The 26,336-nt window shown below is 41.2% G+C and overlaps 1 protein-coding gene across 4 annotated transcripts; it reads left to right on the top strand.

The window, feature by feature from the left end:
* Positions 1–16,068: 16,068 nt before the first annotated feature.
* Positions 16,069–25,968, top strand: PGAM5 (PGAM family member 5, mitochondrial serine/threonine protein phosphatase). 4 transcript variants are annotated; one of them, XM_074159566.1, is made up of 7 exons: positions 16,116–16,259; positions 16,353–16,396; positions 19,027–19,205; positions 20,630–20,755; positions 21,954–22,042; positions 22,359–22,492; positions 24,208–25,968. In XM_074159566.1, exons 1-7 carry the CDS (start codon positions 16,116–16,118, stop codon positions 24,356–24,358), a joined length of 867 nt encoding a protein of 288 aa, XP_074015667.1. In that variant the 3' UTR covers positions 24,359–25,968. The 4 variants fall into 4 exon arrangements, with proteins under 4 accessions (XP_074015664.1, XP_074015667.1, XP_074015666.1 ...); XM_074159565.1 differs by having other exon boundaries at positions 16,116–16,282; positions 16,355–16,396; positions 22,362–22,492; XM_074159564.1 differs by having other exon boundaries at positions 16,116–16,282; positions 16,355–16,396.
* The last annotated feature ends 368 nt before the right edge of the window (positions 25,969–26,336 follow it).

Raw genomic sequence — 26,336 nt, 5'->3', positions numbered from 1 at the left:
CAGACACTGCAGGCCAAATCTTCAGCTGCTGTAAATTGGTGTGGCTCCATCAAAGCTCGTTTAAGTGATGCTAATTTACAGTAGGTGGGGATCAGCCATGAAAATCCAGCGCAAGTTAACACATCTTGTAAAGTAACTTCTTTATTTTTGTCATGTTTATTTCATGTTTCAGAAGTCTTAAATCTTTTCAACATGTTTTTATTTTTAGCTGTGGATTGTAGTACTTATTTAAAAAACAGCAATAGTTTTTGTTTAGTTTATGCATCAATTTTCATTGCATATTGCATTTTATTAGCCGTTTGTTCCCTGTTCATACGCTCCCATTTAGGCTCCAGGTTTTCATTGTAGTACAATCTGCCTTGAAAAGTTGGATCTCTGTATCTTTAATTGTATAATACATTGAGTATTATGAAGTTAAATGTACCTTACTATATGGGTGGGAGAGAGAGGAAATATTTTTACTTGAAGCCTTAATATTTTCTTTTTTTTTTTACTACTTTGTTTGTTGACCTCATAGGAAAGTCTGAATAGCAAAGACTTTGAAACTCTGGGCCAAATACTGCACTGATATACAACCAGCATTTGGCCCCTTATGTCAAAACTGGATGCAGACATAACCTGAAGTGAACAAGGGAAAAAGCCTCAGGGTGGCATATTTTCCTGAAGATCATTAATACAGTCTCAAAATGTGTCTGTAAGCAAGTATGTTAAAGAAGTCTTCAAGTCTCGAATTTTTAAGAAAGGTGATAGCAGGAACTGCCCTAATATCTTACATTTGCATTTTCTTTTTAAATGAAACAAAACAAAACCAATGTAATTGCTTAGTTTGGTTAAAGTCAGCTCTAAGGGTTGCACAGAGCTATGTGTCAGTAGCCATGTGCAGCAAATGAACTGTGTTGTGTTGCTGTTCTAAAATTGCTAATCAAGCATAATGTTACGTCAACTTGGCCTAAGATAATCACCTCATGGGCGTTGTAATGGACGTTCCTCAGATGATGCCTATTCTCCTATAAGCCTAATGTGGAAATTGCAATGTGGTTTTCTTTGGACTATATCTGTGGTCCAGACTAGAGATATAGATATAGATATATATATATTCAATATTTTTTTGTGTGTGGGAAAGATGGGGTCAAGGTTGCTGTCTCTGACAGTCTGGAAAGTTAATGTCGAACCGTTTTTATGGTCTGTATTTCACCTGTTCTGCCACCTTGAATTGTTGGAATGTATCCGTGCAGGCTTTGTGGAGCTCTGTCTGTAACCTTTTTTGTGGCTCTCGTAATACATATATATTTTTTAAACCTTTGAGTCACTTCAGTGTTTTAAATTGTCTGGCTTTCCCTGATGAGTTACACTTGAGATGCATTCGTTTGCCGAGATGGTTCATGGGGCGCTGCCCTTTTTCACTTCCACTTGTGCAACGCGTGAACTGAAACAGTACAAGTGGAAAGGCCGGTTCCAGTGCAAAATCTTCAGGTGACAAAATATTAAAAGAAGTGATTGCAGGGTAAGTCTTATCGTCAGGGTGCTTATGGTAGAGTAGAAAATATGCTGTCTTTAAGAGAGTGTCTCATAGTTGTGACCAGTGGGTCACGCTTGTGAGGCCGCAGTAAGCGGTCGATGAAACAACATTAAATGAAGTTTTCTGTTGTGTTTTTTATTAAAGTTGTGGGGTTAATAGGGATCCTGTGATCCAGCGCAGTTGTGAATCATTGCTACAGACTAACTGTGGAAAAAATGTTGTATTGGTATTTGTTGAAATGTTCTACCCAGGATATCTGGATTTATAGATCCCAAATAGGTACAATTTTTAATTGTCTTCATCTATCTGTTTTTAGTTTCTGAAAATATGTCCATTTGATCTGTAAGACTGGCTTACAACACACACAGTTGCCAAGCCCTCCTAACAGCAGCTGCTGCAGGATTTCTGATGCCATAATTTGCATATATAGGCTAATTACATCAAGCAAGGATCCATTCAAGCATGTTCATTATAAATGCCAGTCATATTTGAGTGCTGTCGTGTCTTCACATGGCAGAGATAACCTTATATGTAAAATGGCCAAAAACGTAATCTCCAGGCTCCATTGATGTTGGCTACATCAAACAGAATTATATGAGCTCATGATCTGTTTTAGTTTTTATTTAAAGACATCTTGGCTTACAGTGATCTTGGCTTTCTCTAACTAATAGATAAATTATCCACGTTTGTATTCATTTTTCCATTATTGTTATTTTTTATTCTGCAGGACAAGTTTCAGTTCACATTTTGGAATATAATAAGGAGAGACAAAGGAAACTGTTTATACAGGTGAATATATCTTTTAAGAGAGGAGCAGTTATATAATAAATGGATTAGAATTACTGTCAAAATAGGTTTTGTTCATCTTGTCACAATGACTTGAATTTTAAAGTAAGGCTTATTGCACAGCTGATATCTCTGTAACCCTGAAACATTTTAAAAATGTCTTGGTTAGACATTTCAAATTATGTGAAGGAATATGATCTACTTTTACAGATTAAAACAGTCCTAGAGAAGCAATGGTACATTTTACAGTGCCTTATATATATGTGTATATATACATGTATATATATAATGCTTATATGTATATAATGTATACAGAACTGTGTACATATGTTCAAGTGAAACTAGTTACAGGTGTCCCTATTGGATGTATTTTAAATGAAACTGATGTGTGCTGGTAGAAGAAAAAAATGGTTATATCAGCAGCAAAATACAAAACCAAAAGTACTTACCAAAATGTAAGCAAATAAAATAGACTGCAAACGGTGTTTCTGCCAGTGGTTATGTTCCAGGCCATGGAAGACTGGTAAGTAGCCCCACCATTTTAAGCGATATTCAGAGAGAGGGAAAGCAGTGATGGAAGCTTGGAGAAAGTGGAGAATATCCCCACCCCACTGCTTAGACCTGTAAAGGAGAGGTGCAGGAGGAGGGGACGGGCTGTCTTTCAGGGGAAGCTGAGACCTTAGACAAACCTTCAGAAATCACCTCAAAGAAGTGGCCTTGAGAAAAGTGGCTCTTGGCCATGACAAGAATCCTTCAGCCCCACTGGCATTGATGGTATTTCACTAGTTCTTTCAAATGGGCAAACTTGATTCCTTCCCCCCAAAATGTTTTTGTTTTTTTTTTTTTCCTGCCAACAGGGATGCAATACTCATGACTCTAACTAGATATGGAATAGGGATTTTTGCAATCCTTCAGACAGTGGATGTTCCCTAGAGAGAGAAAAGGCTTCTGTGGAAAAGACTCTCATCTCATGGCTGTAAGGAAAATTGTTCATATTTCATTTCCCTTACAAATTATTTCATGCTATGCTGCCATCCTAGTCACCTTTTACACATGTATCCCTTGTGTGGATTTTTCAGACAGTATAATTTTGCCATTGATTTGCAAGGAATATAAAGCACTGACATAGCCTATCTGTATGGTATTAGATCTAGAATATATCTGGCCTTAGATGGACAGCATACGAAGCTACGTGAGCACTGTGGGCAATGCTGAGCTTTACCAGTATTTCTAGGTTGTGTTAAGATACTCCATCTATCTAGTCCTCGTTAATCAAAGTAATTTCTGGATTTGGGGGCATAGGCCAGTTTGATCAGATTATATGCTAGAAGTGCACACTAAAACTTATGCTGCAGGTTCTGCCAGTTCATGAGCTTTTCTGGGAGTTCAGTTGCATTTTAGAATAGAAGGGGTACCACAGGTAAGTCTTGTATTTTAAAAAAATACTGTGTTTTTTAAAATATCCCTTTTCTGAAATAAAAAAAAATTACAAATATAAGTAATTAAAAAACCTTCCTTTCAGCAGACTTTGTGAAGTATCTGCCATGTAAAATCCATGAGGGCAATATAGTACCTCCTAAAATTTATTTCACACCGTTAAGCTGGCCTCCACGTAGGGCTCATACTATCCATCTATTTCTTTAATATGGGGTAAGAATAGGATTTTCAAGGATCTGTTTGAGCATTGTCTGTGTGAAACCCTCCCACTGAACTCGGTGGTAACTGAAAGAATTGATGGGGAGGATACGTCTAATTAGCTGGAAAAAGGGCAATGCCTGGAAAGGGAAAAAGTAGCCTTCCGTAGAACTGAAGCACTGTTGTTTTGGAAATGTCATTACACACAATTCAGCAATGGGGACTTAATATAGGGCTTTCAACACCCAATTCAAAAGTCTTGGATACTTGAGATGGACACCTAAAATGAGAATTCCCATTTTCAGAGTGGCACAATAGCATATTAAGCTCATGACTGCCATGCCTAGCTGCCCTGAAACTAACGGTAGTTTTTCCTTTAATATTAATGGCACCTCATTATAGACAACATGCCATTGGGAGTGGCACCCGCAGGAATTAGCTTGTTGCTATAGTTCATTGACATTAGAACTTGAAGCCTCTGACTTGGAGCAAATCAAATACTTGTCATATTTTTTCCCCACAACGGGACAAAAGGGAAAGTAGAATTTCATAAACACATCCCCTTTGGGGGGCAACTCTATTTTTAATGGAATTTCTGTCCCTACTACAGATAATTTAGTCTTCATGTAGGCATTTTTGAGTGGCAGGCAGCAAGGGGGAGTTTGGGGTTTACTAGTGAAGCAGTAACGTGGTGCTCTTCTGCCTTCTGGGTTGTCCTTTCATGCAGCGTTGCAGGTAAGTGGCCTCCTGGGCAGTGGTTTCTTCCTGCATTCACTGCTTCAATGGATATGAGGTGGACATATCCTGTGTGTGCCGGTTGCAAAGCACACGTCCCTGCCATGGAACCTATGCATTGAAAACCTATTTCAATTATGTAGGTGCAGAGCACATGGGGATCTTTGGATCAGGGATGATTGTGGAAGCTCATAAAATGGCAGCATAATCTGGTTCTAGTCCTGGGCACAGGTGGGTTAGTGGAATACAGCTTTATTGTCAGCTTTTTCTCTTGTACAGTCATTTGAACAGATGGTGAAAGGGGTTTTGTTGCGTTTTGGATTTGTTTTTTTCTATAAATACAAACCAATGCTACTTCTTCGTAGGAAAAACTCACCTTATAGAAACTGCAGTGTCTGCGTAAATTCAGTGAGTAAAAGCACGATCCTGTTTTTGCAGCCTGAATATTATGAATCCATATGGCCTTGGGATCAGACCTTACTGTCACATTGAAAGATATATAAAATAACAGACTTAAAAACAGACAAGTAAGTAGTTATAAATAGGTAGTACTTGGCTATGACTAATTTTTCAGACACACTATGCAGTAATACATACAAACTGCTGTGTTGTTGCCCACAATCTTCTATATCAAAATGCAGGTGCTTTACACTGCTATCCTGTTGGCAGTTTCCCAGTGTTAAGCAATGCTTTGCAGTAAGAGATGTACCAGCTAGATGTTCAGCTGGAGACACGGTCTGCACTTGCAGCACAGGAATGGGCTTCAGGCATTCTGGCACCGGTTCCCGGCTCCGCTACAAATTACTGCTGACTCGTACGTCTTTACGTGCCTCCTCACTCCATGTCACATGGGGATGTGACTTCCTGACCTCACAAATGTGTTGTGTTTGTGAGAGACTCAAACCCTATCATTATGTGATCAACTGTGTAGCTGGGGCCAAGCAGATGCATCCCATAGGTATCCAGGAGCAATAGGGCAGATTTGGGGCATATTTAACCTCAAATGAAAGTATCGTTTCAGGTCATGTTCTTGGGGGGAGAAAGGTTTTGGGTGTATGCGTCATGGGTGTTACTGACAGTAGTCCTGGTCTTTCACACTGATTTTGGAAAGTTTTTTTAGTAAATATGTGAAAGACATTTCTGCCTTGATCCTTCCCTTGACCTCCTGCATAATTTCCTTTTAGTCCAAACCCTCTACATAATGCCCACACTGCACTATCCTCATTCCAGGAGACTACATGCTTCATTGCCTTAAGCAATTCCGCTCTTCCCTACCTGCTTATTGGAATAGTTGTGTATATATATAATAATAACTAAAATTACTGACCAGAAATGCAGTAAAAGAAATAGCTGTATGTTGGGAGTGACCTCAAAAAGGGGGGACACTGCAATGTGCTGTTGCAGCACAGATTTAAGAGCTGAGTTTCACAGCCATTGACGTGTTGTGAGCTGCTGAGGAAATAGAGCCTTTTACATTTTCTCTTGAGAGCAAGGATTAGGCTGCTAATTTGCCATGAGAAAATGTTATTAATTCCTATCTTCTTTGTGCCTGTTTTAATGTTGTACAGAAATATATATCTATTTATCTACAACACCGCATTCATAGCACAAAATTATCAAAGAAGGAATAACATTGTCTGTTGGTGCACAAAATTCCTTTGCTAGTATGGTCTTTTATTCAATACTCCCTTTCTAATGAAGGGCCAGGAAAGAGTTAGAAATTATAAGTAATTGGTATTTTTAACACAAGAAAATACATCCTGCTTTAAGGGATAGGAAGGTTAGGTGTGTGCATGTGTAAACAGAAGTTGCATGAGTTTATTTAACTGTAAAGGCAAAATAAACATATTTATTTCCACTTATATTGAAGCACAGAATAGCTACATTTTCCAAAACATGTAAAACCTTCATAAGAAAATATACCATGGTAATTTACCGTATTTCTCCCTCATTTTTTACAGAATTTATAATATCATTCTTTATGAGTATTTTCATTTGTTTTTGAAAATAACTTTTTTCTTGCATTCTATCTACACAAGTTCTAGAAATAGCTATACAGATTCTCTTAATATATATCGAAAGCCCTGGATGCTGCAGAAGTGCATTTCAGCACTGTATCCAAAATGATAGAGAGAGGTCTTTTTGGGTACAAGAGACTCAGGGTGTGCTATCCTTGGCTTTGGTTTATTTACACATACACCCACAGAGACCCATCACCAGCAGGAACCTGAGCATCCTGCTGCTGGATGGATTCCTTACACAACCTGTGCACCCAGAAATGCTTTGCCTGCCTGAAGCAGAGACCTGTGAAGTGTCTTTCCAAGTACAGTGTGTCTGTGCTCCCTCCTAGCTCAAACAACTGGGCAGATTTAAATGGTGAGCTCTTCTGTGGTCTTTCTCTTTGGCTATCGGGATGTGTTACCTGCCACCTGGGCATAGGGGACACGGTTTGCGTTTGCAGCTTTGTCACTGACTTACTCTGTGACCTTGGGAAAGTCACGTCACACTTGGCGGCTGTTATTCCAGTATGACACAAAAGCTGAGATCCTTTAAGTTGCCAAGTGACTTGCAGTGTTGGGCCATGTGGCCATTCCCTGTGGCCAGATCTGAAACCTGTTGGCAATAGGGCATTGGTTGATGGAAGCTGTGTGGTGACCATATGGACACCTGTGGCAGAGGTGTGGGACTTCAGAGGGCAGTTTTACAGTCCTTAGTTCAGGTCAAAGAGAAAACAGGTAATGAAAAAGGGGAAAGAAATATCCTCGTCTGACGTGAAAGCGAATAGACAGTGTCAAAAGAGAGCAAAGGGCAGTTGAGTTTATTGCTGGCAAGAAAAATTCACAGCATGAAGGATTGGTTGGCTGGGTCAGGCAGCACACTGTTAAGTACAAAGAAGATCTCTTCTTCCTGCTCCAGACAAATTCCCATCATTATTTTGCAGAAAGGCAGGTTATAATGTGGGCATGGCCTTAATGAGGGCAGGGGTGTAAAGCAGAGTAATAACATAAATCTTCAGAGCTCTATGAGAGGTTTGGCTGGGGACTGAAAGCAGACTGCAGGGAAAAGTTCAAATGGACCTGTGTCCTCACAGGATAGCCATTAGTTTTTGGTAATTCCACATTCCTCTGCACTTATCTTGGAGGGACACTTTTAGTATAAAATGTATTTTTTAATTTTAAGCAGCAACGAGTCTTTCAATGCCATGTGTCTGTCAAATGCACTGTAAAAAAGCTGGAGTGAAGCATTGTAAAAGTAATTCCCCTCCCCAAATTGTTGAAGTTGGCAAGAAGAAAACAGTTGTGATTTTTTCCAGGCCAGTTTACAGCTCAAAGTTATGTTTTATATGACATATTAAATTCATTACAAAATGTAAATTCGATTTGGAGCAACAGTAAATTGCTTATTGCTCTTCATTTTGCAGATATAAAATGTTACAGAAGATCTGAAATGCAGATTCAAAAAACTTGCATAAAATGAATACTGTGTATTTCACCTATTGCTACAGCAATAGCTGCTGAATGTGGATTTTGCTAATATTTTAAAAAGAATTCTGCATTAATTCCTACTAATAGCAACAATTATTTTAGCTAAGAACCTGTAGTTCATTTTAGCGAAGTAGTTTTCATACATTCCTTCTTTTTGAGGCAAAAGTCACTGGTAAATCACACCAGGTTATAACAATAAAGTACTAGTGGCAAGTCAGTTAGGATAGAAAAACAATTCTCTTCAGAGTTTCTGGAGCATCTCCTGTCGAGAGCTCTCTCTTGTACCCAGTTGGTTTAAAGCTGATGAATGACATAATTAATGCCATGGAGGAAGCAAACAAGGAATCAGTATTTCTGTTTCCCACAATACAAGAAACAGTGAGCACTAAATGAAATTACCAAAAAGCAGAATGAAAACACAAGGCAGAACTTTTTTCAAGAAAGCAGGTTAAATTGCCACAGAATGTTGTGAAAATCATATCACTGGACGGGGAGAAAAGCAACAAAGGTACCCTTTAGCACAGCATTAACTCTGCTGCTGTTATTAGCAACCCCCTGCACGGGGACGAGACAGCGGTGCTCTCTTTAGTCTGGGTTGACAGTTGATTTTTGAAGCCTAGTGCTTTGGATGCTCCATGACTGACTAATTCTATGGTCAAGAATAAATTCATCACTTGAGTCTTACAACTGGTGACTTTGATAACTGAAACTCTCATGGTCAGACTAGCTCCATGCAGAGGGCTGATTTTCACGTGAGAGTCCTTATAATTTCCCTAGGAAATGCATGAACACATTAGCAGAAATTTGATTAAATGAGCTCAGTTACATCATTTGGAAGAGAGAAAAAGCCACCATGTCATTTTGCCTGATCTGTATGTACAACGATTTCCAGGTTGCTATATACACACACACATACTTACATATATGTACATTTACATATATACGTATGCGTGCAGATAATTTATAAAAGCAACCACAGCCTTTCAATTGTGTGTGCTGTGATTCATCAGCTGCAATAATTTTTGGCAGGGACATAATTTCAAATCTGGCTGAGGATGCCTGCCAAAATGTTGTTGGACAGAGATAGGATGAAGAAAGTTATTTATAAATGGGGATAATTAGGTCCTGTGCCTATTAGTGTTGGGAATGAGACAGAAAGATGACATGTATAATAATGAGTACTGTAAGATGCTCTCCATGATTTTCTACTTTTTGATCGAGAAATAAAATACATTCTCAGGTGAAATAACATCATGATGTGTTGCTCCCAGCCTGGAGATGCAGATGGAGGGAGTGTGTGTGTTACGCTGTAGGACAGGTCTCAGTTACACTAATGCAAGTTTGGAATACTTCCACAGGAGCCAGGTGCTGATTGTTGTAACGGAGATGAGACTCTGTTTCCTCAGTCCTGAACTTTACGTTCTGTATTGAGGAAAAATAAACCCTGAAGAGACACAGGAATTGCACTAACTCCTCTTACTTGGAAGCAGTGGCTCTCAACCATGCTGTCAGGAGCCAGCACTGCTCAGTCTGATGCTGTGCTCATCAGCTCTGTCAGCAGAGGCAAGGCTATTTCTGTGTCTCATCAGTCGTGTAGATGTACATTACATCCCTTTTTTCTTGAGAAATACCGTCAATTGGACAAATTCATCTTTCCACTGGTATTCTCCCTAGAGGCATAAAGCCATCAAACGCAGTATGACATTTCATCCACTTTCGGACCCTGTGCTCAGACAGTCTCTGCAGAGCACCCAGGACAAAGCTCTCAGGCCATTTCTTACTGAAGTGTTAGTCACACAGTAATTCAAGAGAACAGCGATTAATATTCAAGAATTCTTAGCTGCTGGCTTTATACCAAGCTTCCTAGATGGTGTGACTAATGTGTAATAAGACATGTAAACACACATCTGTGTTTAAACAGTTGAATATCCCAATAACTTTTCTTACTTCTCAAGCTATTTGGACTTGATCTCACAATGATTGGGATTTTTAAGGCCCCAAGCTCTTGAACTCTCAAGTAAACACTTGGTTATGGGGGTTTCTGAGTTTTTAACTAGAGGTGGGGAAAAAAAATGTCTTCAACATTGCAGAGAAAAGCTTGAAATACAAAAATGCTACCTCTCCTAAACCCCCCAAACCTGAGAAAAGTAAGTGTCAAGCGCATTATTTCTCCTGAAAAGCGTGGGGTTTTAAAACACTGCCATAATGTTGACAAGGTCCACTGATTCAGAAAGATTATTCATGTATTTAAAGGTAGGTGCAGCCTAAGGAAGTGCTTTGCTCGGTCTGGGCCTTAGTCTCTCTGAAACGGGGGTGGTGTTTGGAAAGCTCGTCTAGCTAAAGCGGAGCTGCAGCTGCTATTTCTGCCCTGTCGCCAGCAGAGAATGTCACGTCTCTGGCTGACTATCTTGCAGGTTCTCCAGACCTGCAGTTAAGTGTCACTTCCCCAAAAACTATTTCATCGCAGGGTTTTGCCTACACAGCCTCAATGCAGCTTGTATGTGAAAACACTGCATTTAAATGCCTGTTTCCAAAAAAAGGAACAGCCTGTGCCAAGCTCATCCCTAGGGTGATTTTTTCTGAAGTAACGCAGGGAATATCTGAAACAGCTCCTGACAGAGAAATAGGAAAGGATATCCGTTTGGGGGGAGCTAGAATTTTGCCTTTATATGCCTTGTAAAGCATTAAATGGATTGTTAAAACTAGAAATCCCCTAAATTGTGTAATTATGTATGTCACAGTACCTCAAATGATTTTCCAAGAAGAGTGCTCTCTTGCCTGCTAAAGTGAATTTTGCAGATCAGGTATTTTAATGGTTTGCCAGTGGACCTAAAAGCAGAGGCTGGTTTAGGGCATAGACTGCAGTTCCTAAATATTAAGTGCTTAGTAGTGACTGTGACTGTCAAATGCAGGAGAAGCCAAGACTGTCAAGTCCATACTACCAAAATTACACATTTATTTTCTTTTCTAAAACTGGAAAAAAAAAAAATAAAATGGTGTAAAGAGAGATCAGTTGAAGCAGCAAAAGCTGAAATGCTGTTGCTAAAGCAAATTCTCAGTTGCTAATCAGGATTAGGAAAAATGCCTGGGTTCTGTTCCATCATTAAGAGCTATCAGCAGCACCTGTGCTTTGTTAGCAAAATAAAAGTTTACTGTTATCTAAGACAAAAATGTTGGGGGGAAGGCAGTCCTTGAGGCAATAATATCAAATCCCTTTTTGTTTCCTGGATAGTGATTACAGTAAAATACTTTGCTTATGTTTCCATTCCTTAGACCATCTGTTTCAAATTAAACCCTTCTGGCATGATACATCATTATTTATTAGAGCGTTACATTAGATAATGTAGTCTTAGCATTGCTGTTATAAACCCTTAGTTTCATGAGTATGACTTTAGGGGCAGAACTGGATGTGTTTACTTAATGAAAGGGCTAGAGACTGTGTTAATAAAACTAGTTAGCTAGTTCAGAAATTGCTTTTTTTATTTTTTATTTTTTATTTTTTGTCTTTTGTCTAGTTTCACAAACATATTTTTGGTGTGTCTTTTGATTTGTAGCTCTGAATGTTTGTGTTTGGTAGAGTGAAACCTTCTGATTTTAAATAACGGAAAGCTAAGATACCAAGAAGGACTCATTGATAATAAACTGTTAGACACCTAAAGCTGAAAACACAAGACCCTATACGTGATGGGGTGACAACCGTTGCCATAATTCTGCAATGCCAGGTAGGAGAGAGGGCACACACCCATGTGATTCTAGAGCCACTGAAGATCTGGCAGGTAACACCCCCCATCCCTGAAGGAGTTTTCTAAAAGCCCTTATTCTTGCCCTCTGTAGCAACTCTTTTCTCATGATTTCCAGCAGAGGCGAGGCTTCGTAACACCAATATGCAGAAGACAGGTTTTTATGCTAGAGCTATCCTGTCACTGCAGTCTCAACCATTTTGGGATATTTTAAGAAGTGCAAGGAGATTTTTTAAAAAATTCTCAGTGTTAAGGATAGTCCCAGTGTACTGAAGAGGCTTCCTCTTTACTAAGGAGTAAGGAAAGAGATTCAGTCCCAGGAAAGAAGAGCAGTTTTTTTTACAGCTGAATTTGAGATACTTCAGTTTACCAGTGATAACCCACTATAAAGAAATTTTTTTCCATCTATTTTAGTTAAAAAGGTGATGACTGTGAGTGTAAAATTATGAAATGGATTACTCTTTCGTGATGTAAAGACTTTCGGTGCTCTAGAAAAGGTGAAGCCTAGTTTTAAATATGCTTATAGAGAGTTTGTCTGGGGAAGAGGACAAGTCTTTCATGTGAAATGAGCTTCTCCCTCATTTTTTTCTGGCCAAAAGAGATCTGAAGGGTCCTCCAGTGGGTGATTCACAACACTTAGATTAAATTCAAGATCTGAATCACTGCTAACATATATAGATGTAGACTTCCTTTTGTGCCAAAACCTCCCTAAATTTTGTGCTGTATTTAACCAACACAGGACTTACGTGGTTGTGCTTACCCTTCAGTGATATGGTCAGATACGGTCAGAAAGCCAGTATCTGCTTCAAAATCTTTAATTTTTTTAACTGGTCAAGTTACACAAACCAAAGTTGCTTAAAAGCAATATTCTCTCTTGCTCTATAAAAAAATATATTAAGTGAGCTCAAGTAGCATCATTTTATAACCCAAAAGCTTAAACTAGTGTATCATTTAAATTTTGCTCGGTCTGAAGCAGGCCAGGATGACATCAGTATTTCCTTTAAGAAGGCCAGCAGTAAGTCCACAGTGTATGTCTGAATACATTTGGATCAAATGACATAATGTTTCCTCTTTCTCTCTCTTTTTGAGAATAAATTTACAGATTTTTTTTTTTTTTACATTGGGAAGGTGATACATGGTGAGTAAATGCGCTCGGGGTCATGGAAAAGGCTTTTCAAACCCACATTTTCCTCGTTTCAAATGTCTTTTGTTTTGTTTAAGAAAAAAATGCCTGAAAGTTCGTAAATTTTGCTTGCCAACTGTAGGCTAGAGACCTGCCCTTGCTCTCCCTGCAGCTAATGGTAAAACATCCAAACACTGACTCATCCCGGTAGTGATCCAGGTCCCATACAGAACACAGGAGTTGTTGGTATGTAGTGAAGTTAACCCCGAGGGCTGCGTTGCTCCTGCCGCTGCCACGGGGCATTTCTGCCTCCCAGGGGAAAGCAACACCCTTTGACAGGCCACATCTGTGCTGACTTTTCTGCCATCCCTACTGGCTTTCCAGTTTCTGTTTTGCTTTGTTCTGGTCACAACATAGTGTGGCCAGACTCTAACCTTCTAACCTGTGACCACTCTAAGCTACGGCACCTTGCTTGAGGGTGTCTCTGCACCTACCCACTGAAATGGGATAATCCCCTGGGAACCACCCCACCTATGGCATCAGTAGCACAAGTGTTTACTGTTTTAGCTCACAGAATAATTCCATTAGTGGGTATCATCAGTAGGTCGTTATCCTCTTAGATGGATTTTCTGCTCAGAGATGAAATACAACACAATAAAACTGGATTAGAATAGTAGCAATATGAATATATGTTAAAAAAATACAGAGCAAGAAGTCACGTGGTTATTAATGTAATGCAGCACTGTATAGTCAAGCTAGTGGTAACTTTCAACAAATTATTTTTAGAGGTTTTTTTTTAACTTAATTGAATTGCAAGTTTTAAAAAAAGGAAAAATATAATCTAATTAAGAATAACATTTTTGGATTTGCTGAGTAAAATCTAAAATAATCTCAAAAGACTTTTGCACATAAATTGTATTAGTGCACTAGTACCTAAACCAAGCAAAACCGAACTGCAGAGTGTGAGCATATGCACAGGCGATTTCTGATGGTGAAGTGTTACCACAGAAGAGTGACATCCGAAATGCAGCACGGAGGCAAAAAATCAATATTATCCATTTTCATTTCCTCGCGCAACGAGATTGCCCAAATGTTCAGGAATACATTTTTGCTGAGGAAACAATTTTGATTATTGCTTAACAATAGTCTTAAACTTTTCTGGTGGCGAGCTGAGTTCAGCCCTGGTGTAAGTCGGTGCCGCTGTCGTGTACTTGGCAAAATTGCCTCTGGCTGTACTGGGATTTTGACCCTAAGTGTCGGGCATTTGTGCAATCGATGCACCTTTAATAGCACTGAAGTTTCAGACTGAACCACGTGACTTTAGAATTCAGTTCAAGCAACTGAGAGATTTATCAGGAATTGCACTTTTTGTCCCATCCAGCTTCAGTCTGTTCCTGTCCCCAAGTGGACAATGGCATCTGGTGCAGTTTTTTCTTTCTTTTGTGAGTTGTTGGAGGTCAAATAGGGAAACTGGGACTCAGGTTAGAGGGCAGGCTGCTGGGAAAGAGGTCAGTGGGACAGTTAACGGAGAATGGGTGTTAATTATGAGGGATAAAAGAGAAAAGGCATTATGGGGCGAAAATATTTAGAAGTCATTTGCAGGAAGCTCGGAGACAGAGCTGGGGGAAAAGAACTGTGCTGTTTGTGAGGAACTGGATGCGAAGTTTTGAAAATAAACTTTTTCCTTCTGGGCTCCTGGTAAGAAGGAACATACACAGTGTAAATACACATGCCTGCCTCTGTGGTAAGGGCTAATACTTCCAAGAGAAAAGAATCAAATTAAAATTTTAAAGCTATATGAGAAGAAACAGAAAGCTGAGCACCTTAAATATAGAGAGTGAGGCAGGCAAGAGGGATAAAGGAGGGGAAAAAAACATCTAGTCTGTAGCAAATTTTCATCAGGGTCTCTGATGCAGTTGTCTGGCCCCTGGGGCCCACTGTTGATCCATAAAATGTCCAAGAGCCAAAGGACCTATACTGGAGTCGGATCCTTTTCCCCATCTGCACCGTGTGTGTGTGAGACAGAGCCACAGAGTGGTGGAGAGGGGAAGGACACACATTTGGGAGAGCTGGAGAATGCTTGGACTGCTTCAGCAGAAGGACCGTTATCCTTGGGGCAGGCACGGTCTCCTTACATTCCTGCTGCGAGTCTGGCCGAGCGAAGGGGCCTGTTGTCTGGGCAGTGGAGCAGGAGCAGGACAGGCCCCCGTGTGCCTGGGGGAGCGGCAGAGTCTCCGGCAAGTGGTCCTTCTGGCAAGTGGTCCTTCTGGAGGCATTTGCACTGCTTGAAATCTGGCTGCTGGAAATCATCCACCCAGCGGGCACAGGAGTGGGGTAACACGGATTTGTAGTGTGGGGAATGTGGGTACGGAGTGAAGCTTGAATGGGTGGATGGGAATGATAAGAAAGCATAATTAAATATGCACAGGCAGAATAATGGAATCTGTAAAATCTGCCAGCATCCCGAGATCCATGTTCCATAGCACTTCTGTCACCCTTTGCAAACTGCTGGATTTACCAGGTAGCGATCAGTGCTGAATTTTGGATGTTGGCTCCGAACAAAAGGGGCTCTTGTTCCGCGTCTCTTTCCCCAGGGCTTCGGTCGCGGGGATAAGACAGTACCACGGCGGGCCTACAGGTAATTAGCGTTCCCGTTTGACCACGTCCTTTCTTCTGCACAACGCAACGCTGCTGGAGCCGAAATGAGATCTTGCTTCTGAAAGAAGTCTCCTCGTCGATGGCAGACCAGAATCCCGGGTTGGATGGGACCTCAAGGACCACCCGCCCCGACCTTCCTCGGTCAAGGTGGCCCGGATCGGGGCAGGGAGGAGCCGCCTTCGGGCGGGCGAGGGCACAGCGCTGCGAGGCGGGGAGAGGGATGCCCAGCCCCGCTGTAGGCCGGGCAGCCGCATTCCCTGAATCCCAGTTTCCCGCTTCCCAGCGCCGGGAACGGGCCGCCCCGTCCCTCCTCCCCGCCGCCTTCGCGGAGGAATCTTGCCCCACTCCGCGCTCCGTCCGCGGCGGGGCGGGGCTGCGCGGGGCAGAGCGCGCGGCGGCGGGGCTGAGGGGGCACGCGGCCCTCCGCCGGCGCCATGTCGTTCCGCCGTGCCTTGGCGCTGGCCGCCTGCGGGCTGGCCGGTGGCTCCGTCCTCTTTTCCGCCGTTGTCGTGGGCAAGCAACCGGCCCGTGGCGGCGGCGGCGACGCCGAGCCGCGGACGGGGGGCTCCGCCGCCACCGTTCCCCCCGCTTCCGCCGCGCCGCCGGGTTTGCTGCTGTTGCCGCCCGCCGCCGCCGCCGCCTCCTGCCCGCCGGCTCCCGGCTGGATCGAGAGACCCGCCGGCACCGGCGGCTACTGGGACAGCAACTGGGACAGGTAGGGGCGGGCGGCGGCTGTGGTGAGGGGACGGGGGGTGAGGGGACGGGTAGGCTGCTCAGGGCGACAGAGAGGATATTCTTGGAAATTCTTGGCGTTTTGGGGCACCTGAGCGCTCTGAGGGGCCTGCAGCTTGTGCTGGCCGTGGAACTGCAATTAGTGTTCTTCAATCCCCGTAAAGGTAATGTTACCTTGAACCCAACTTAATTGTGTTCTTCTCATAGTGTTGAAGTGCAGTCATCCAAGGGTTAACTACATTTTTTCTGATTCTTTAATTAAAATGTGCAGATATCTGTATTGAGCTTTGGCTCATTTAGCTTCCGTCTGGTAGAATTATCTCCCCAGGGAGACTTATGTCAGGCTCCGGTTTAATCGCAGTAAATCCAGACTTAAGCACCAACAGGTTTTTATTGTATAATGCTTCCTGTTTTGATTTTTGAGATGCTACAGAATCAAATGGTCATAGAAAACAGGGCTGTGTACACTCTAATTATAAAAATAAAACCTTCATTAAGTAAGGTATACCTTGTTACACAATTACATTGAAGGAGGTACTAGAACTTCTTGCTTAACTGCAGATCCAGGTCTTTCTGGCCTTTCTGATGCTGCTAAATGGTTGATTTTCTTCAAGGATTCTAAAGTACTTTCAGCCTCGTGGAACTTCTTTTTTTTTTTTTTTTTTTAGCAATTCAGGAAGTAGAGATTGTGCTATAACTGATGTAGCTGTCACAATTGCTTGAACAAATATAGCTAGATAACGCTTAATAAAAGCTAGGGGTAGTGTACCATATCACCATCCCTCATAGTGTGCAAACAGTGGAGATGTGTTATATAAATACAGTATCACAGATTGGTTTTACTTTTCTGCTGCTTGATGTCTCCCAGTTGGTGTGGTATGGCTTTGGGTATGCCTGGTTGAAGTCTTAATTTTGATTTTTGGATGACGTTGACAGAAACAACACGTAAACTTGTTAAATGGTTTATAAATACACAAACGCGTATAATATTTATAAATGTGTATAAACGTATTTAAATGTACTTGAATTTTTTAGGTGTTATTTTCTATATTCCCAATATATTTTTCCAGCAATATAGTTTCTACTGAATCAAAAGACGTATCCTACAAAAGAGCAGTGCAACTTCTTGTTACTGGACTATTGTTTCATTTGTAATGCTTTGCTGAACTTTGTCAACAGCTTAAGGAGTGTGTTGAGCCTCATTGTTTAATAGAAATCCTGTCTTTACTATAGCAAAATGGATGCAGGGCTTTTTAAAGCCAATCTTGCTGTGAACTGTAGGAATAGGTATGTGAAGCAGCAATTTTCTATAAGCAGATTGCTGTGTCTCAAATGGAATAAAAATTATATTCTTGATTAAAAAAACTAAAAGCAAATAAACAAGTTTAATTACAGTAATGGAAGAAGTGAGGTCTGGTATGAATTTAATAAATCAGCTATTCTTTAGGTGTGAGATGGAGGGAGAGGATTTACGCTCCAAGGTGGAGAGACATAGCAAAAGGATTTGTATTAGTGGGTAGAGGATTGGTGCAGAGAGGGGACCAGAAGTCTGGTCTGTGGGGGACTTGGACAGGGTCGATGAGGATAGCGTGGTGCAGTAGGAAACCTGTGTTGCTGGTCTGTGGTACGGGGGGAGGGAGGGGAAGAGCCTCTGTGCCCAGTGTCCTCTTGAGGAACCGGATCAACTGGGTGATGTGCAATAGGGAAGGTTATGGTATGCAGAAGGGGAGACTCGTTGGCAGTGTGAGGAGATGGAAGAAAGATTAAAGTGGCATGAGAGGAGAGTGTGATGAAGAAGATGAAAGGATAAATAAACGCTCCAGGCTGAACAGCAAAAAAGGGTTACTGGAGAGACCTGATGTGACCTCGTTTAAAGTACAAAATAGTTCTCAATGTCTACTGCAGAAAGTTGGAGTCTTTCTAGAATATTGTTGGGGTTTTTGGTTTTTTTTTTTTAGTCATTTGACATAAATGTGATTGATAAAGTGCAAATTTTGCAGGTGATATCACAGGGCCTTTTAGGTATGGAACATTTTCTTTATGTTCAGTCAGCACCTCTTCCTCTTTTCCTGGGTATCATTCGTGGTTAGTTTTTCTTGTCAAAATCCCTACCATTATACCTGTGACTGAAAATCAGTGAAAATCCCAAGAACAACTATTGAATTGACAGGAATTCAAATATAAAGTCTCTCCTAGTGTTTATAATCTTCTTGTCCAGATAGACTGTAGCTTTCATGTATTTTAGTGTACACCATCTGTTTGCATTAGGATTTTACTTTTTCTGGTGCATTTGTTACTTTTTTTTTTCCCAAGAATTAACTGAGGGGTGGCTGTTGCTAAAGAGCAAATTTATCTGTGTCAGTTACACCTTTTAACCTATAGCATTAACTTTTGTTTTTTTAATGCAGGCTTTTATTTATAGCTCTCGCACAGTGGTTTGAATCTGTTTTGCTATGTAAATGGCTAAATAGTCAATTTTAACACTTAACTATATCTAGAACTAAGACAAGACTGTAAAATTCCTGAAAAAAAAAAGTCTATAAAAATCTGTAAAATTTCTCTTACTTTTAATCTCCCCTATCTAAAAATGATGTTCCAAATGTGTTTGTTTAGACGTGAACCTCTGGCTCTTATCAACCTCAAAAAGAAAAATGAAGAAACTGGGGAAGAGGAACTTGCCTCGCGCTTAGATCACTGCAAAGCAAAAGCCACCAGGCACATATTCCTTATCCGTCATTCTCAATATAATTTGGACGGCCGGGCTGATAAAGACAGAACCCTGACCCCACTTGGTATGTATTACTAGAAACGTCGTACTTTGCATTTTGAGAAAATTGCTTCTCACGTGCTGCTGTCCTGATGAGTACAGGTCAGTGACTCAGCTCTGTTCTGGGTCTTGATGCCAAACCTTAATCCACTTCCTGGATCCTTTGTGGCAGAAAGATGTCATGAATAAGTTTGTTTTTTCCATTTTTGATCCTCTAAATCCAGACATTAAAACTTGCTTTACAGAGTTCTAAACACGCTTAGTTGTAAAGAAAATTCACAAAGGATGTTTCCAATTATCTTAAGGTTGCTTGAGCAATTTTCACGCTAGCTGACATAATTCCCCAAGGCTAAGCTTTTAATCTTAGCTCCATGACTAGCTCCAGGTTAGTTTTCTCTTTAAAAGGTGGCTTGTGTTTCTGTTAGTTAATTTGTTAATTTATAAAAAAATAAAATTGCCCCTGACTTTTCTTTCAGTTGGAATATTTATAATTAAATCTATTTCACTTTTGCTACTAAGCCCTCATTCTGGGAATACTGCTTATCAGTTGCGTGAAATGAGCATAACCTCTGTCTGTGTCAATCTTAATTCATTGATCCCCTGACTAGGTCTCATGCAAATTAGTATTATTTTAATAGTGTACTTAAAAAACAGTGGACACTTTCTTGATTATATGTATGCCAACAGTATTTTAAGGGGGGAAGAGTTATTTTTGTGCAACACTGCTTGAGGTTTTACGAGTCTAATGCCAAATGTTTAGTATAAACACCTTCCCCCCCAAGTCTTAATCACGACTGTGCAATTGGGAGTGAAAGGCTAATTTCAGAACTAAGGTGCTATCTTAAAGTGGTAACAAAGTATAATCTTAATCCTGTTTCATCCTGTGCCTTGGGTAAATTACTTAAACTGTCTGTTGTCTTTTTGCTTACTACCTGAAAGATGGAATAAGGCCTTCCCTAGGATACCTAAGTGCTGTGATTCTTAACTGTTCCAAGCTGACGTTGCCTTTATGAAAAGTGCCCTGTCAGGCCTGAGTGGATCTGTTTGACACAGCCTTCTCTTCTGCACTCCCCAAACACAGAGATGGCAGATGGCTTGGGTCAGCACTATCTTTTATTGTGAGTGGCTCCCTTGGGATGGGGCTAGCAAGGATATTGAATACTTGAGTGAAAGTCTCTGAGTAAGTTTTGATTATTGTCTTTTTTTAATTTAAAAAAAAAAGCGAACTCATTTTTCCTGCTGATGGAAATACGACTTGAAATTGTCCAGCCAATAAGCTTGATCTGAATAAGTAGTGACTCTGGTAAAAATGTTTTCCAATTAATTTTTGAAAGGAAGAAACCTGACATTGATTGAGACCTTTTATGTCTACTGGACAACTTTTTGGGTAGTTTGTGTGAGGCACTTACATGAGTGTCACCAATTTATATAATGAATTTCATTTTTAAGGTCGAGAGCAGGCTGAACTGACAGGACACAGGCTGGCAAGCTTGGGATTAAAATTTGATCAGATTATCCACTCCTCCATGACTAGAGCAACTGAAACAACTGAAATCATAAGCAAACATCTCCCAGGTAAGTGACTTCCCTTAGTTTGTCATTGTCTTCTGGTCCTTAAAACTCCTTCCAGTAGAATTCTAAGCTTGTCTTTAAGGTTGAGATGTTATTTATCCAACTTCCAGCCCTGTGTGATTATGTCTATATTTATAAAGAAACTAACAACCCTAATTGTGCTTGTTTCCAGTTCATCTTTAAAAATACAAGGGGGATCTGCCCCTGTGAGTGATTACCTACTGCTGTGCAGGAGAGCTCTTCTGGTTGCTCTTCACTTAGGTGTTTTGTAAGGCAAAGACTGTCACAGGTCGTCAGGCCCTGGCTCAGTCCTCAGTCTCACAGGGAAATAGTGCAGGAGAGAAGAGGATCATAAACTCCAGTTCTTGTAGTGATGCTTCCTGGGTTACTTAACAGGCCCTTCTTCTGTTCTCTGCTATCCTATGTGCAAGGGAAAATGTTTCACACTCACAGTAGGGATCCCTACAGTGTAGGGATTTGTTTTAATGCGGGTGCTTTGTTTAGATGGAGTTTTGGGATGTTAGAGTGTTTTCGTTTTGGTTTATTGTTTTTTTTCCTCCTGCTCTTCAGACATACCGGAATCTAAACTAAAGATATTCGAATATACATAACTCTGTCTGGTATTTTAGCAGGTATTCAGGTATGACTAGCTGAATGTCAGTTCTCTTAACCATTCAGTGTTTGTTTTATTAAATGCGCTGTTTCAAAAAAAAACCCAAGCCAACAAAACAAAAAACCCCAAATAGTCCCTTGTACCCCAAACCAAACAAAAAACCACACCGCCTAACCCATCTTTCCTTCCTCAGAGTAAAAGATGAAAATACTAATATAAATATATTAAATATCAGATGTGTAGCATTAGCATTAATTAGCAGTAAGCATTAACTGATGTACAGCTTTAGATAACATCCCCTCAAGTGCATTTCTTCAAAGCGTGGCGGCCTGGGAAGACTCACTGTGCCAGGCTGGTCTGGCTGTTCTCACTTGGAATAAACTTTGTCTTGCTGATGATGGAACAGTTGTGTTAGAGAGACTCACACACCTTGAAAGGAAGTGTGTGGACTAAAATGGTCTTCAGGAAGGAGAAGACGACTCCCTTGAAGAAAGAATATGAAAAATGTATTGATTATAGAGTTGTGGGCCTGTTCGCAATGGTAGGTGGAGTAACAACTCCTTTCTGAATGTCTGTTTAATATTTCAGGAGTCAAAAAAATTAGTACTGATCTGCTGAGAGAGGGAGCACCTATAGAACCAGACCCTCCGGTCTCTCACTGGAAACCAGAAGCTGTGGTAACTTTTTACTTAAAGTTTGGTGGTTGGTGTTTTTTTTCTGTATTTCTTTTGCTGTATTTTTTTTTAATAAACTTTATATTGATTGTAGTGATAAGTTGCAGTGTCTAAGCTGATGATTTTCATCATAGACCTTAGATAATTGCATACTTTTCTCCTCCCCAATAAGCGTACAGAACAGTTAAAATAACATACAATCCTTAAGTATTAGTTTGTCCTCAAATGTGCATCCCTGTAAGACACAGCCCATCTGCACATGCAGACGATGGCACGTGCTGCTTTGAGCTGTGTTTAATTCTGAATTCCATGTCATTAGCAGTATTACGAAGATGGAGCTCGAATTGAGGCTGCTTTTCGAAACTTCATCCATAGAGCTGATGCAAAGCAGGAAGAAGACAGCTATGAGATCTTTGTCTGCCATGCCAACGTCATCCGCTACATTGTGTGCAGGTACCTGTTGGATTGCGTGGCCATCTGTGTGCTTTAAAAGGTTACAGTTTTACTGACCTAGTGGTGATGTATGGCACTGCTGAGAGGAGGTGGGTTGATTTGGCTTGTTTGAAGTTGTTGGAAATCAGTGCCTGCAATATGAGCAGCTGCTCCTGCAACTTCATCACAGGATTAATTTGCAGGTAGAGGACGTTTGAAAATCAGAACACTTTTGTTCTAATCCTAAAGTGAAAATGGCTAAATCAATGTGGCTCGAAACCTTTTTGTACATCTGAACAGTCTCCTTACTTGATTGATTCACTTTGGGAATTCTTTACTAATGGGAATTTTTGTATTATGTTCAAATTGTATCAGTGTGTTTTTGCAGTAACATGCAGTATTGGATTAGAGGGGAGAGTGCATCTTTCTGCTAACATCAAGGTGGTTCATGAAGGAGAAGACAGTTCTGGATCTTTGCCTATCTCTGTATCCAGTCAGCTGAGTCTGTTTTATTCCTCTTCCCTATCAACAAAGCACAGTCTGTAAGATAATTTGTCTTGAGCAGGACATATGTGATTAAACTTTAATCTGATCAATACCTGCAACAATTTCAGTTAGCTTTATTTAGCTGAGCTGGTTAAATGCTAGCCTGTCTGCTCTGTGGACTGCTTTAGAGTTTTTCAAAATTGCTATACTTAAAATTATTGATCAGGTAAACAGAATATTCTTTCCTGTGCCGATAGAGATCATCTTCTGCTACCTAGGCTTTTTCTGAAATAGCTGTATAGTTTTTCTCTTTGCTGTTTCTTCCCTCATCTTTTTAACTTCTCTTCTGTGCCTTCCATTCCAGGCTAACCGGTAACACAATCTCTCTCGCGCTCCCTTTGAATCTAGCTTGACTGTAGTTGTTACTTAATTTCTTAGCCTGTCTAAAAGACTGTCATAGAGCCAAAACCAAGCTATTCCTTAGTATCTGATACAAAAGGTTTGTATGTTCTCCAGCTGCTTACGACGATTGACCTCTCGAGTATATTGTTAGGAATTTTAGAATAGCTGGAGATGAGGTTTGATTCTACAAAAAGCACAAGGTACTTTTTCTTGCCCCTTCTGGGGAACAATACAGCTGATGGCAAGTAGTTCTGGTGAATTTCTTCCATAGGCACGTACAGGCAAGTAGAAAAGATCCTGTCCCACTATCTCCTCTGGGCTGTTGTTATGTACCTACCCATCTTGATAAGGCTAAAACAGTGTGTAAAAATGCGCCGTTTGCCACCTACGCCTCTGGTCTGCAGAGGAGGCCATTGAAGTGTGAGCCATCTGCTCCCCCGGTCCTGAGCTGTGCAGGGTTCTGTGGTGCTGCAGTTGGCTGGCTATGGTCCTGTTTGTTAGGAGGTTGCTCGGAGCGCTCCCAAGCAACCTGACTAAGAGCTTCTACCTTCTGTTGATTTGAATTAATCCTATACAATAATCATACCCATCTGCTGCACTCTGCTTATGCAAGTGCATTGTTGGCACTGGTCCAGTTATCAACGCTGTGTTTTCATATCAATTGCACAAGAAAAGTATTTTTTCCAGGGGCTGACTGTGGGAGCATTTGCATGCAAGCTGCAGAATGACCAACAGTTTTCTTATTTTTTTTGCCTAATGTGGAGCAGAAGGTGATGCTGTGAGTGGCATGTTAATATAACTGTTTATAAATGAATAATTTCTTCTTTTTTTTTTTTTTTTTTTTTAAGAGCATTGCAGTTCCCCCCAGAAGGCTGGCTGCGAATGTCTCTTAACAATGGCAGTATAACTCACTTGGTGATACGTCCGAATGGAAGGGTGGCACTTCGAACACTGGGTGACACAGGTTTCATGCCTCCGGATAAAATCACACGCACCTGAATGGACAAAACTGATGACTGTCCGGGAGCTGCCTCGAGTCTCTTTGCACTAGTACATTCAGCTACAGTACCACTAGACTTTTATTGGTTATGTTGGGGTGTGATGCTGTCTTAAAAATGTCCTTTAGCCCTTTGCCTCCTTCATACATACTCATATCTGCCTTTTTCAGTCCAGAAAAGAAGAAATCTTTGTAAGCCTGAAGCTGCCCAGTCCTCAAGTGTTCCCCAAAACTCAAAGCTGAGCTGTGGAATACAAAGAGGTTGAATGTCCGTGTGCTCAGTGGTTGCAAGAGCACAGACTTTCCCCCTGCCCCCTCCATGAATTTCTATAACCAAAGCTTGCTCCTGTGGGTATTTTTCTTGTGCAGGAAAGCAATTGGTGTGGGAACCGGTACGAACAGCTTTGTATCACACTGCAGCTAAAAGCTGAAGATGAGCCAGCTTGTTTCAGCTCTTGCAGAAGAAATGACAAACAGGGTATGCTGCTGTTCAAAGGACAAAGGGATAAGGCTTCTGTTTCTTTAAGCTGTTGAGGATGTATGTTTATGTTGTGTCATTGTTCCTCTCTCCCCCCAAAAAAGCCCACGTAAACTGTGCCTGGAGGTTGTAAGCATAAAGCAAAGAGGGTAAAAAAACCACTTGCCTCAGAGCTGCGGTGCTAGAATTAACCTAACTACTGCTTTTATTAAGTGTTCCTCCATCCTCAGGAAGTACTTTAAGCTATTCTGAACAATGTTTTTCAGTCTCGTAAAGCCTTTAACTAAAACCTGGTCTGTAGAAGGACGTAGGGATGCGTTTGTAGCAGTAAGATGGAAGGAAAGGAAAGCAGCAATCTTCCACAGGTGCTTCCAGTTACTGACGTGACAGTTTTGAGTGCTTTCTCCCATTGATCTGTACTTGTCAGTACTTTGCTTTTGGAGTAGAGAAATAACACCACTGAGCTCAAGGTACAGACACTTCGGGTCAGAGGTTCTGCAGTGTTGGAGCAAACTGCTGCTTGAAACTGCTGTTGCCTGAATGGTGGATATCTGTGGGATGCCCTTACTAGGCCCTGGGCTAGTGCAGCTGTCAGGCAGAGTGCTTGAACTGGCTGCTTTTTTTTTTGTACAGCTCTGACGCTGGACTTGGGCCAGGAAAAACGTGGGTGGCAGAGAAGTAGGTTCCATTTTTGAGGGGAGGGCTCAGAAGCATTTCACCTGAAGGCTGTTGTTTGCTCAGCTAATACTGGGGTGTTGGGAAAATTTCACTGTATGCACAGTAGGCCTTGGTGATAGGGCACATACTAGACGCCAGCAAACAAAACTGACTTGTTTGACAGGCTCTTATCACCGGGAATGTTAATGGGCCTCTGAACTCGCTCCCTCAGAGCTGCATGAAGCCTAATCATGGCACACACCCTGGCAAGGGGCTTTAATGACTTGTTTGGTGCAGGGCTGCTACAGCAGGGTGATTTCAGGGAAAATGGGGCTAGTAGGTTCGTTGTGTAGTGCAAGTTGTGGGGGGCAAGAGGAAACCATGGCGATGTATCTCATTGATGCAATGAGAATAATTTATCAGTTTTTGTCTATTAACTTTTTAAAAGTTTTGAATAAAATGACTGGTCTGTCTGTCTTTCTTGTCTCTTCAGCTGAGCAGCCTTTGTAGCCCGTGTTGCCTGGGGCAACAGTTCATTTACCAACTCTGTTTGTTTTAACTCCAAATATCTGAAATGTAGACTTGAGGTATTAGCTGGCTTAGAGTTAATCATCAGCCTCTCCAGAAACAGGCGCGAGCCCTGCAGTGTACGAGAGGGGACTGCTGTGCGCTAGTCCCAGCCTTGTGGCTCCTGGCAGTTTGGGAGTTACAGGGCACTTAGCGCCACCTGGAACAGGAGCACCAAAGCTGGTAAGATGAAAATTCTGTGCAGTTTTATTTGTGTGTGTGTGTGTGTGTGTACACGTACCCTTTTACACCCCTACCCTTCCACCCCCTCCATGTCC

Source organism: Numenius arquata, chromosome 16 (assembly GCF_964106895.1).
Source record: "Numenius arquata chromosome 16, bNumArq3.hap1.1, whole genome shotgun sequence".
NCBI classification, from domain to species: Eukaryota; Metazoa; Chordata; class Aves; order Charadriiformes; family Scolopacidae; genus Numenius; species Numenius arquata.
The sequence above is the reverse complement of the archived record's forward strand: the minus strand, read 5'-3'. Positions and strand labels throughout refer to the sequence as shown.